The sequence below is a fragment of the Herpailurus yagouaroundi genome, unplaced genomic scaffold, assembly GCF_014898765.1.
Source record: "Herpailurus yagouaroundi ecotype Mexico unplaced genomic scaffold, PumYag 181, whole genome shotgun sequence".
Taxonomy (NCBI): Eukaryota; Metazoa; Chordata; class Mammalia; order Carnivora; family Felidae; genus Herpailurus; species Herpailurus yagouaroundi.
The window spans coordinates 21,134,696-21,149,089 of record NW_024412412.1 but is presented as its reverse complement, the minus strand read 5'-3'; the positions used below and the strand labels follow the sequence as shown (position 1 = coordinate 21,149,089).

At 34.7% G+C, this 14,394-nt stretch overlaps 1 protein-coding gene across 5 annotated transcripts in view; it reads left to right on the top strand.

Moving 5' to 3' along the window:
* MICU3 (mitochondrial calcium uptake family member 3) overlaps window positions 1–14,394 on the top strand; it is a 113,011-nt gene that overhangs the window by 53,397 nt on the left and 45,220 nt on the right. For all 5 annotated transcript variants that reach the window (XR_005794960.1, XM_040490086.1, XM_040490084.1 and 2 more), the window contains exons 3-4: window positions 5,489–5,520; window positions 11,081–11,159. Coding sequence is in view for 4 of the 5 variants with exons in the window: in XM_040490086.1 (XP_040346020.1) it covers window positions 5,489–5,520; window positions 11,081–11,159 (111 nt within the window). In the remaining variant the exon portion in view is untranslated. The remainder of the gene's footprint in view (window positions 1–5,488; window positions 5,521–11,080; window positions 11,160–14,394) is intronic.

Here is a 14,394-nt window from a genome sequence, read left to right as displayed (position 1 = left end):
GCTGATCAGTGAAATAGACAAATCAACAGCAAATTGTATCCGTGTTCAGTGCCATGAAAGAAAGATACTCGAGGCTGTGAGAGTATATTTTTGAGAAGTAATGTAGTCGAGTAGCTCAGGGAAATCTTCCCTGGGCAAATAAATATCAACGTGAAATACGAATTGTGAGTAAGAGTTAACTAGGCAAGTAGGATGCTGAGAGTAGACAGTTTCAGCCGAAGAAACAGCATGGATCAAGACGCCATGACAAGAGGGAATGTGATACACGGGAGGGGAAACCGATCTGGGCGGCTGCAGGTCAAGGAGCCGGGAAGGATATGGTACGAGGTGCGGCTGGGGGTGTGGGGTGGTGCCAAAGCTTTGAGCCTGGAAACTTATATTAAATTTCTGTTTTTATCCCAAAAGTAATGGACAATCATGGCAGTAGTTTAAGCTGCAGAAGAATTTGGTATGTTAAAAAAGAATTCAACTGACTACATTTTAAAGACCTTTTTGTCTTTATTCATTGATTCATTAGTCAGGCAGCATCCCATCTAGCAGACAGAACGGAGCTCCAAGGAGCTGTACAAAAGACATATAGGCAGAAAGGAACAGGAATAGGGATGTCATACCAGGCAAAAATGTGGGTTGATTATCGCAAGGTTACTCCCCTTTAGAGGATGGCAGGGGTCTGTCAAGCAGATTACCTAACTAGTGCTGATTGACTGATTTAAGATTCCATTTCTGGCAGAGCAGAAACTGTAATTAAGTTAAGTTTTGGCTTGGTGACATGGGTCTTAGCATAAGCAACTCTGTTGGACCTATTGCCTTGTTTTTAACAGGTACATACCATAATTAGATTGTGTTTTGAAAAGATTTTTCAGAGTGGAGATAGATTGGAGAGGGCCAGGGTGAGCGTGAGCAGATCAGAGAGGAGACTCTTGTCCAGGCTTGAAAAGCTTCTAATGATGGTAGCAATGGTGATGATGGACTAATGAGTACTAAAAATTTCTGGCTGGTTTAACTGTATGGATGACAGTAGGGACCAGGTTTGAAGGGAAAAATTAAACTTCAACTGTGGACATGATGGATTTAAGATGCCTTAGACATCTAAAGAGGAGATATTGAAGACACAGTTGTGTCTGGCTTTTGATCGTTCATTTCAATTCTTTGAAAAGCAGTGTACTAAAGAATCAGTTGTTTGATAATCTACTTGAAACTGCCAAACAAATGCCTGAAGTTATATTAGAACAAATTATAGCCATTTGTTTTTTCTTCAGAGACAGGGATGTGACAAAACCTTCACATGAAATCCTCAAGTTCTAATATACAGCATGGTAAACATAATTGATTAATACCATATTGTGTAATCATAAAAATTTCTAAGAAAGTAAATCTTAAGCATTCTCAGCAGTAACCAAAAAAGTAACTCTATGAGGTGAAAAAAAATTGTAAAAGTTCAAAAAAATTAAATCCTAAATAATTTGGCAAATTGGCTACTTTGCAAATTAGCTTTTAATCAATTAATTTTTGATACTTTATATTATTTCCAGTGGAGATGAGGGGAGAGGGCTGGGTAGAGTATATATTTAGGGTTCATCTGTACGTGGTTATTAATGAAGTATGTATGGATGAGATTGCCTAAGAGGCAGTGTAGTAGGAGAATACAGAGGACAAGGACTAATTCTTGAGGAATTCCTAGACTTTAAATGGTGAAGGTACAAAGGCTTGGAAGATGAGTCTCAAAAGGACACCTAGGAGTATCCAGAGACATGGGAAGAAAGTCAGGAGTATGGAGGCATAAAGGCCCAGAAACACGAACAGAATGGTCAAATGAGACGTCAAGTTAGATGAGGGCAGAAAAATGTCCACCAGATTTAGTAATTTGAAGGTGATTGATGATTTTAAAATGATGTTTCAGTGTAATGATTAGGGCAAAGACCAGATAGCAAGAGTAGAAGATGAAGAGATGAAGACAGGCAGTATAAAGGACTCTTTCAAGATGTTTGGCTGTGAAGTAGAAAGGAAAGGAAAGATCATAGTTGAAGTAGAGACTTTTATCCTGCAATATTTTGCCAGGAGACGCTGAGGATAGCACTACAGGAGAGGAACAAATATCTGAGATGACGAGAGTCAGCGGTAGTCCACTTTGGGAATATGTAAGGTAGTAGCCAGAGAGAAGGCTATAGATTAAGTAGGACTCTTTTTGAGGAATTTGAAGGCTGTGGTAGGGATTAGAACTCTCTGTGTTCCTTTAGCCACTCTTTCTTCCCTCCCTTCTGGAAATATTTATTGAGAACTTACCATATGCCAGATACCATATTTTGCCTTGGAATTGGTTGATACTTTTGTCCTCTTAAAATATTTCAAGCTTCATAAATGTAGAGACTGTACATAGAAAAGACCCTTATACAAAAATATATATGTGTTCTGTACTTTTTTGTTTAATTGATGTCATACAATGTGGATTTTTTTAAGTTAGCATATATTTGATAAAACTATTAATGTATTTTTTAAATATCAAATGGCATTTTTGCATCAAATTCTATAATTTTTGTCAAACACATATTTTTTTAAGTTTATTTATTTTGAGAGAGAGAGACAGAGAGATTGAGAGCACAAGTTGAGGAGGAACAGAGAGAGAGGGGGAGACACAGAATCTGAAACAGGCTCCAGGCTCTGAGCTGTCAGCGCAGAGCCCAACACGGGGCTCGAACCCACCAACTCCAAGATTATGACCTGAGCCAAAGTCAGACACTTAACCAACTGAGCCACCCAGGTGCCCTCAAACTGGAACTTTTAAAATATAGTTAAGAACAATCACTAAAGATCAAGATATTTGTAAAAACTTTTTTTAAAGTGTAGGGTTATAAAAAGAAATATTTGCCTCAGAAGAGAAAATAGGTTTCACAGACTGAATATTATTAAATCATATATATACGATTTATATATATGTATATACACATATACATATATATACATATATGTATATATATATGTATATATATACATATATGTATATATATGTATATGTGTATATATATATATATAGGCATATTGAGATGAGACAGACTTGTATTTAAATGTTTATTTATTTATTAGACAGACTTGTATTAAAATTTTTTTAAATGTTTATTTTTGAGAGAGAAAGTGTGAGCGGGCGAGGGGTAGAGAGAGGGGGAGACACAGAATCCGAAGCAGGCTCCAGGCTCTGAGCTGTCAGTACAGAGCCTGAAGTGGGGCTCCAACTCAAGAACCAGAGATCATGACCTGAGCTGAAGTCAGATGCTTAACCGACTGAGCCACCCAGGCGCCCCTGGACAGACTTGTATTTAAACCTTAGCATTCAGTTTCTAGCTTTGAAAACTTTGTTATTCAATCTTTAGTCTCATCATTTATAAAAATAAAAATAATAGCAACTTCACAAGGTTTTTGAGGATTGAGTGATATTGGTTGTGTTCAGTATAGTACCAGACACAGTAAGCACTTAATAAATGTTGGTAGCTGTTATTGTCATTGTCACCATCATTGTCATTGTTTGAATCTATAATCATAATTAAAAACAAATCTTTGATACAATTTTATGGTGACACCAACACGAATAAAAGGGGTATGCTGTGTGAACATTTGCTTAATAGTTATAGTTTAAATAAATGTTAATTGAGATATACATTTGATTGCTGATCATAGCTTTGTGTTTGAAATCTAGAAAATTTCTTATTTTACCTACCTAAATAGAACCTAAAAGGTAAATTTCCCTTCTGGAACTAAAGTAGGTAATTGATTACTTTCACATAGTATTATTTTAATTTTAGATTTAGAAAATATATTGTTCAAAAATTTCAAATATACATAAAAGTATTAAAAATATAATGAACATCAACCTATAGCTGAAGAAATAACATACATCTATTAGAGTTGAAGTCGCTCTTCACCCAAGTTATATTTATATATGTAGTAACTTAATACGAAATAAGGAATTCCGAAAATCAGAAAATCCTTTGAAGAACAATCTTAATGGCTCTTTAGTCTTTATAAAAAAAAAAAAAGCTAATAATACTGAGCATGGTAACACATCCGGCAGAATGAATATGTCTTTTGTGAATAATGTACCCTGGAAATCTCATAAACCCTACAGAGCTCGAGTGTGTCACTTCCTCTTCTGATAAATAGCTTCTGAACATTGCATAAGAGCGTGTGCATGTACTTTTGTACCATTTATTTTTCTTCTGTTCTCATTGCCATATTTCAATAGCAACAGAATAATAAATATTATTTACAATGTTCTGTTCATTATGGAAAGGAAGATATCTTTATGAAATAGGTGTATTATAGTTAAGGTTAAATGCTGAATTCTTCTTTGTAAATTTGTGATTTTAATCTTTTGGTTACATGTTTGTATAAACTATCTTAGGTAAAGAAAGGATGTTGTTGCTACATAGAGAAGAAATCTATCTCCATAAAAATCAGCTTGCTAAATTTTAGAATATATTTCTATGCTTCCAATCTTAAAATGACTTAAAAGAAGAGAAAGGTACATGGCAAAAACTGCCTATCTCATAATCTTCACTTTGATATACTGTTTATAATAATTGTGGTTAATTATAAAGAAATAGCCACATTGCCATGTAGAATAATTATTGGTTGTCATTATTGTAATGTAGCTGAAATAATTAATATTTACCAGTTCCTAATGCAGCTGTGTTATAGGGCTTAATCACATAGAAACCTGGAGATAATTCTTAGGCAGGCATTCACAGTTTTCAAATCTGAGTAAAGGAAATAATAATGTTGACTGTCCATTTATTCCAATATTATAAGACTTATAGTGTTTTATATCTTCAAGGGTGTGAGGAGGAATCAGTAGGTAGTAGTACCTACTTTATTTCCTACTTTAGTAGGAATCAGTAGTGATTCTAGGTATTTTATTCGACTATAACACTCTTGTTCCAGAAATGAATCTTAAATATAGGGAAAAATGGAAAACAGGATGAGGGTCTCCCTCTCACATTACCTGCTCTCTCCTTCCTCTCTTTTTCTCATTGCCCCCATTCTTCCACTCCACCCTAGAGAGACCAGGCATTTGAATCATACCCAGAGATACTAGCACAGCAGAGATCATGGGTAGTGAAATTATAAATTCTCTGTGTTAATATTTTTATTCTAGTATGAATATTTAACAAATATCAGTATTTGTGTTGTAAGCCTAAAAGATTTTTTAACATGGATTAAGTTAACTTTATAAATCCAGAAATCCCCAAAGTAAGATAATGATTATGGAAAATGTTTACTACCCCACTGACATTATTTATTATACCTAGTTTATAGTACATGAAACAAATGCGTAACATAAATAAACCATATCTTGGATCTACATCTTGAAGTTAAAAAAACATTGCCTGTTAGATATAAAGTCTGGTGTTATGAATTATGGCTGTAGATTGGTTACTGAATTTGGATATACATTGCATGAAATATTTATTATCTAATTCTTTTATATTTATTACAGTTGCTAAGACGTGGAAGTCACTTACCAAACAGGTAGGTTAAAGCTCTTGGTGTCATATACATGCACACTATGTATATGCATACCCACTTTGGAAAATTGTTTGGCATTATCTTCTAACACTAAAGATACACATACACTATACCTAGCAGTTCTACAACAACATACATATGTGTACTAGTAATGTTAAGCTTGAATATACTCTATGTTCTAGTAATTTTACACTAATGTGTGTACATAGAGAAGCTTATGCTTTCAGGAGAGATTCACAGGAATACTATTAGATTATTCATAATTGACCAGAAAGACTACAATGTATCAATAGTAGAAGTGATGAATAGGCTTTTACATATTCATACAGCAGTTGCTATACCAAGTGAAAACAAATGAATTATACCAGTGCTTAAACTCGATGAATCTTGGAAATGTAATGACAAAGTAAGCAATTGACAAATATATAAATTACAAAACTCGGGGGGAAAATCATAGTGTTTAAGAATGCAGTCATTGGTGGGAAAACCAAGGAATGATAAATTTAAGACATTATTTACCTCTGGGAAAGATGGAGGGGAATATCATAAGTAAGAGCTACAAAGAGGCTTATAAAGTACTGGTAGTTTTCTGTTTCTTAACAGTTTCTACTTTATTTTTTTTTAATTTTTTTTAATGTTTATTTACTCTTGAGACAGAGACAGAGCGTGAACAGGGGAGGGGCAGAGAGAGAGGGAGACACAGAATCTGAAACAGGCTCCAGGCTCTGAGCTGTCAGCACAGAGCCTGACGCAGGGCTCAAAGCCACGAACTGTGAGATCATGACCTGAGCCAAAAGTCGGACGCTTAACCGACTGAGCCACCCAGGTGCCCCAACAGTTTCTACTTTAAATTTTAATATATTCTTTTTGTACTTTTAAATGTATGATAAACTTCCATATTAAAAAAATCAGTATTAGTATAGCATTCTAGGGAACTTCTTTAAACAGTTAAAGAGAACCCTCCCAAAGCCTGTAGCAAATGCAATGTTTACATGTGAAACTTTAGACATTCTCTTTAAAATTATGTATGTTATAGGGGTGCCTGAGTGGCTCAGTCGGTTAAGCATCCGACTTCAGCTCAGGTCATGATCTCATGGTCCATGAGTTCAAGCCCTGCGTCAGGCTCTGGGCCGAAAGCTCAGAGCCTGAAGCCTGCTTCAGATTCTTTCTCCTTCACTCTCTCTCTCTGCCTCTAATCCACTTGTGCTCTCCTTCTCTCTCAAAATTAAATTAACATTATAGTAATAATAATATAAATAAAATTAGATATGATATAAATATGTCTCCTATCACAACTGCTAACTCCCTGTTTTACTACAGATCGAAGCTAATGCTGTCTATTAATTTGCTAGGGCTGCTGTAGCAAATACCAAAGTTTGGGTGGCTTAAATGACAGAAATTTATTTTCTCATGTTTCTGAAAGCTGGAAGTTCAAGATCAAGGTGTTGGCAGCATGGGTTTCTTCTGAGGCCTCTCTCCTTGGCCTGTAGGTGGCCATCTTCTCCTCTGTTATCCTCACATGTTGTTGTTCTGTGCATGTCTGTGTCCTGATGTCTTTTTATAAGGACACCAGTCATATTGGATTAGGACCCACCATAATGACCTCACTTAACAATCTTAATTACCTTTTTAAAGGCCCTTTCTCAATACAGTCACATTCTGGTATACTGAGAATTATGACTTCAAATGTAAATTTGAGGTGGACATAATCCAGGCTATCACATGTAGTATGACAAGAAGAAAGAAAGAGGTTCTAAGGATTAGCACAGTAGGAAGCCATATGATTTAGATAAAAATGTAAAAATACATAGATTTTCAAATGTATTCAAATTTAGTAAAAGTTTAGCAAGGTTGCTGCTGAGTATAAGATCAATTAACCAAAGTTAATAAAATGTTTCTGCACCAGCGATAGCAATTAGAAGCTGCACTGTCAAATAAGATACTTTTCACAATAGCAACAAAAACTATTACTTTGTGTACCTAACAGAAGATGTGCAAGACATTGTTATATTTTTTAAAAGATATGAATAAACCGAGAAATAGATCATGTTCATGGATGATGCATTTGGAAGAGTAAGGATCCAGAATTTTCAGAACAATTCTGAAAAGGAAGGAGGGGAAAACATCAGGATGAGAATAATTGGGCCTGTGTCATATTAAGATTAATAATAGAGTTATAATTAAAATAGTATTGTATTATTGCAAGAGTTTTTTAATTAGATGAAAATAATAGAATATAGAGTTCATAAACAGACCCATGCATATATGGAAAGATCTGTAAATCACTAGAGAATGAATTGACCTTTAGATACTGAAACAATAGTCTTTCCAACATGGAGGCAAACAAATTAAATACTAAACTGATCACCATATACAAAAGCAAATTTCAGATGGATTAAGTTCTTATTTTTGACAAACAAAAATTCTGAAATATTAGAAGTAAAATAAGGGATACAAGAGGATTCTTTAGATAAGACACAAAGCAAAGCTCAAAGGATATTTGGGCAAATTTTATTAAATTAAATATGAAAAGCTTTGGCATACCAAAAGAGCATCAACAATGCTAAAAGATGTATGATAGATGGGAGAATATGCTTACAGTGTATTAACAGAAAACATTGAGTGTCTTGTACTCCTCTAGAACTCCTGTAAATCAATAGAAGAAAGATAGCCAGCTCAATAAGAAAAAAATGAGTAAACATAGAATGGCCAATAATATATGTAAAGGAGCTCAGCCTCACTACTAATCAGGGATATGCAAATTAAGCCAATAATATGTTGCTATTTCACACCCGTCAGATTATCAGCTGCCAGAAATCTCACAATACCAGTAATTAGCACCGACAAGAAGAAGAAAGAACCAAGGTAGAATGCAAATTTGTATATTCACTTTTGAGAGAAATTTGTCAATATCTAATAAAGTTGAAAATATATAATCAAAAGCTCTACTTCTAGAGATATATACTAGAGAAATAGTTACACCAGCAGTCCTGTACATGTTTTCTGTTTTCTTCTTTCTGCAGCATCAGTTGTAACAGCCAAAACAACAAAAAAAACAATATAAATGTTAGTTAGTTGAGAAATGAATAAAAGAATGGTCACCGAGGCATATCAAGGACAAATTCAATGTGTAATATACAACTATGGTGAATAAATACATTAGAGCTATAGGTATCAACGTGAGCCAAGATCAAGAGTTGGACGCTTTACTGACTGAACCACACAGGCGCCCCTGCAATATAATTCTGATGCTACCCATCCAAAGTTAGTTTCAGACTCCGTAGATTTAAGGACACAGTCCCCAACAAGACTGCTCTCATTTCAGATGCCACATGCAAGTTCAAGTGTCCCGAGGCCACCCACACTTCTGACCAACTGGCTACAAATCCAAGAGGTTCCTGTAATTCTCCTCAAGTTCAGTAATTTTCTAGACTGACACAAAACTGACAAACATTCCGTATTTATTAACAGTTTATTCTAAGTGCCACAAGTCAGGACTAGCCATATGAAGAGACTCCTCGGACAGGTATAGGAGGATCCGAAACACATGCCTTCCGTGCCCTCTCCCCACCTCGCGCATCGGCGTGTTCACCAACCTGAAATCTCCACTGAGCTTGGGCGTTGAGTTTTTATTGAGGGTTTCATTATCTAGGTATAATTGGTTCATTGGCCAAGTGATTGAGCTCCATCTCTAGTCCCTTTTCCTACCCCACCCCAGAAGTCAGGAGAGCTCAAAGCTCCAACTCTCAGATCCCACTGTGATTCCTTCTGACAGTCAGCAGCCCACCCTGGGTGTGACTCAAGGATTCAGAGTCTCCTAGGAGCCAGGGGCAAAGGCCAAGCAAAGCATTTATTACACAGCACCACTACCTATAAGAGACCAAGATAGGCACTGAATGGGGAGGGAGATTCACATTCCGAGTGGAAATACAGATTTTAATACATTTTAAAACTTCTTAAAGTCAACAGGAGACAAAGATCAGTGTGTTAATTGGATAATCTAGACCAGAAGAACATGAATTATTACTAAAGTAAACTGCTTGGTCAGTAAGGATCTGGCCCATCATTTAGAAGTTGTGTGACCTCGGGTGAATTTCTTATTCTTTTTAAGTCTCAGTAAAATATGCAGAATGAGGTTTGTTTTTTAAAATTAAATGAGAGATTGTATTAGCCCATTGTTAGGCACATGGAGGGCACTCAGAAAAAGGTAGCTATGATTTTTTTGATTGTAAACTCAAGTGGAGTTTAAACTAGACGAGATGGAATTGAATACATGGAAATAGTTAAAATGGAGGAGTGAATATTTGTTTAATAGATACGGTATACACTCAAGTGTGTATAATTCCGTTGAGATAACACTACAATGGAAATGAAAGCAGGGTTCACAGATGGACTTCAGGGGAAACCCCTAAAAATAACTCTCCCAGGGATTCTTTATTTGCCTGCTAACTCAGCTTTGTAATGAAAAAAAAAAAAAGTTTATAATGTCACAGAATATTTTTAGATACAACCGCATCAGGAAGGATTTGTCTAAAGTGTTTCTCAAAGTGTAATGTGTAAAAAAAAAAAAAAATCACTTGGAGTTCTTACTAACAATACAGATTCTGTTTCAGTAGGTCTGAGAACTGAGACCTCCTTTTCTTACAAGCTCCCAGGTTATGCCTGGGGTATTGGGGAACCATCGTTGTGTAGCAAGAATCAGGTCTGGAATATAGAAGTGGTTTCTATTGTTCTTCAGTGTGTTACTTAGCAAACTACCTTTTTTATTTCAAATTATTTCAATTTATCTTACCAAATCCCTTAATAATTTTTCTTCACAATTAACCAAAATATAATTTTCATTTAATTATTTTTAACTAAGTATTAACAATAAATTCAGAATTCCTTTGGTGTCTGAGCAATGATTCAAATGTTTAAATTTTCAAACTAGTTGCCCAACCTGCTGTGATAGTTTGATTTTAAAAAGGCAGACTAAGCAATTGCAGTCTGTGTTTTTTACTGAATATTTAAGTTAAAATTAGAAAAAAAAATTGAAAGTGGCCACCATAACTCAGTACCCTTGAACTCCTGCTTCATCTGATGTCACCATTCTTTGAGTCACTACTAAAATATTACTCATTCTTTCCCAGTATGACCGTCTGTCCATTTACTTCTTCCAGCTCCTTAAATCCAAGACGGCTACAGAGAAGAGACAGTATGTGAAGCCAGGTCACCATCTCTGACCTTGATAAGGAAATCCACCTTAATTATGGCTTTCATGAAACTCAGTGTTTTATCTTAAATTGATTTTTTTACATATATTCTTCCAGTTGCTAAACTTATCTTAAATTTTTGATAGCTCTAATTGAATTTAACTTAGCTTCTTTATTATTTATTTTATGGTTAGACTGTGGGCAAATACTAAGTTTTGTGGTTGAATGAACCACAGGTATAGAATAGAATAAATACAGCCATGTCTCAGGTCCTTTAAGTGAAGAATTTTTTTGCATAGGCATTTAAATACTTTTTATTTATTTTATAAGTAAGTGGTTTACCATTAATATTATGATACCTTATGTCATAGGAATTAAATCAAATGCTCTCAGAAACACCACCAGTTTGGAAAGGATCCTCAAAGCTTTTTCGCAATCTTAAAGAAAGAGGTAAATTAACTTTAATACTTATGCATTTTTAAATGGACACTATATTATTTATACTATTTATATATATTTTTTCCTCATACTTAAAGTAATTTTATTCGTGTGTGTGTGTGTGTGTGTGTGTGTGTGTGTGCACATAGAGAAAAAACTGAAAAGAAAAATAGTAAAATATTAATACTGATTGTTTCTGGGTAGTGGGATTAAAGGTGGTTCTTATTTTTATATATATTATTCATGTCTTTCAAATTTTTTACAACAAAATGAACCTTCATAGTACAAAAAATTATTTTTTAACTATATTGAGAAGTGTAGGTTAGCGGCGCCTGGGTGGCTCAGTCGGTTAAGCATCCAACTTCGGCTCAGGTCATGATCTCCCAGTCCTTGAGTTCGAGCCCCGCGTCAGGCTCTGTGCTGACAGCTCAGAGCCTGGAGCCTGCTTCAGATTCTGTGTCTCCCTCTCTCTCTGACCCTCCCCCGTTCATGCTGTCTCTCCCTGTCTCAAAAATAAATAAACGTTAAAAAAAATTTTAAAAAAAAGAGAAATGTAGGTTATATTTACTTACAAAAGCATTTCTTAAAAATACTGATCTCCAACTATTTTTCTTCCTTCCATTTTACTTCCAGGCAACTATAGATATTTAAAAATTTAATCAGTATGAAAAACTTATTGGATGTCTTTTGGCCACCCAGTTTGAACATGTTTCTTTTAAAAACAACACTCACTGCAAAATCCACCTGTTTCATCATACTATCTTAGCTATATCTATTTGTCTAAGTCATGGATTCATACACTTCCTTGCAATCAAATTATACTGATTTTATTGCTGTTTTCTTTGACACTGTACTTTTTGTTCATATTTGTAGAAAACACTAATTAAGAAAATCTCTTTAATCTTACAAAGTAATTTTTCTTAAAAATACACTTTTTAACATGCTCAAGTATAAGAGTATATAAAATAAAAATGTTAAAGAAATTATATGAACAATTATTGGTTTGAAAATAATTATAGTATACTCTAGCATGAAGACCAGTATTTTAAAGGAATAGTTATAGTCTATATATTTTATCTGAGTAGAATTAGAAATTCAAATTGCTTTCACCTAGTTGACATGGTATCTGAAAGGAGTAGACACTTTACCTTTTATTGTAGGATTTTTCATAACTAGGGTTTTAAAATTAGGGCCATGGTATCTTTAAAGCTCTTAGAAATTTTTTCCTAGAAGTTGTCTTAAAGGTCATTCAAATCTTAGGGTGGGATGATAGAATCAGGAAAATTCAAAGCTCAGAAAAAGAAGTTAGCAAATTTAAAAATATTTACTTAATACTTCTAGTGGGAAAATACAAATTGGATCAAGTATAATCTAAGAAAAATAAATGCATGGAAGAAGGAAATTCTTTGTAGTTAAGGAGAGCGTTAAATCTGGAAGCCCTAGGTTTAGGCCTGTCCTAATCTTCTTTATGTTGTATGCATATTAGCATGTTTTTCGGGGGACATGAGCTATTCAGTGCTCTCCCACAGAATTATCTGTATAGTGATGGAAATGTTGTATTTCTGTCTTGTCTCCCATAGTATACTGCCCTTAGCCCCATGTGGCTTTTAAGGATCTGAAAATGTGGCTACTGTAACTGAGGAAGTAAATGTTTTATTGTGTTTAATTTTAATTGTTTTAAGTTTAGGTAGCCACATCTGGCCAGTGGCTACCCTGTAGGACAGTGCAGAGCTGTGTCACAGTGATTGGATTATTGAAGCAATCCTTATACCGGAAAGGTTTTAGAACCTTTAGGTTAGGCGAAGTAGAATGTTACAGGCAGCCTTGCTTTTTTTATAAATAGGTTTAAGTGGCAAAGGAATTTTAAAGCTAAATCTTTAGAGCTATTAAAGATTAGTTTACAAGTGAATTATATCTGCTTAAAATATTTCCCAGCAAGAAAATGCAGTTTTACAAAAAGTTAATTGAAATGCAACATTTATGAAAGCATTATCCAGACTTAGTCATAACAGCCAACTGTAGTGCATCATAATAGAGGAACTAAATAGTATAATGTTTTTAAGGAACTTCCCTTAGAAGTTTTTTTGTTGAATTTTCAAAAGAAACCTAGTTGGCATCTTTCTTACCCTCTTTTGTAAAGATCACAGCATTACTATATGCTTAGCATATGTATTTATTTTATTTTACTTTTTGATCTTGGGTGGCCTTAAAATAAATTGAAGGGCCAGTTTAATAGTTTTCCATTTTTGTAATTGGAAAGCATTAGCATTAAGAAGTTACAGTTCATGTTTAGTAGTATTTTCTCTTTTCCTTGATCATTTTTATTAAATTATATCATGAGCTTCACTTTGTTCTCCATGCCTGTGGATTACACCACCTCAGAAACCATTTGGTCCTACAGACGGGTACCTACCATGATAATTGTGATCAGTGCTCTCACTGTTAAGAAGTAATCATTCCCTGAGGGAAACTTTGAGTTAATTATCAAATAAAAGATGTGTAGTAGTTATTAGACTTCTTTATCCCAACCAGCATCTCTGTATTCCACCAGGTCAGTCAGAACGACAGTCAGTGAGATGGGATTGTGAAGACATAGAGCTTCCTTTCCCATCCCATTTTCCTTTCTGTTTCTCTTCCTTTCTTCCTTTCTCCCTTTCTCTCTTTTTCTCTTTCTTCTTTTTTCTTTTCTTTCTCTCTCTCTCTCTTTGTTTCTTTTTTTTTTTTTTATGAGGGATCCCTATGGAATCTAGGTATTGTATCTTTATATACGTTGGCCATTCCAGAATCTTTCTCCCATAACATTCATGGCAGTCAACCAGAACTATCTGTCTATAGGTCACAATATTGTAGTATAAACAAAAGAAGGGAATGCTTTCACAGGGCTTCTAGCTAGTTCCCTTCAAGTCTTCTGACAAACTGCCTGACAGTGACTCCTGTCCTCTTTGTTCTGTAACAAAGAGGGGAGCCTCAAAGAGCATCAGGGAAAATGGAGTTTCAGGGTTCACGATCTGATTATTTAAGGATTTTTGTATACCCTTTTACCAAACTTTAGGACTATCTGATATCTGGAGAAGTGTTAATTGACTTATTCCTGACTGTGATTTTCTCAGGATCCTCTTGGAAATTCAGTGAAGCATGAATTCTAGTTTGGGGCGCTATGCCCAAAAGTAAGAATTTGAGTAACAGAATATATATCTTTATTTACTCTGAACACCTTTTGAACTTTGTAATTCTGGGATTATAGAGA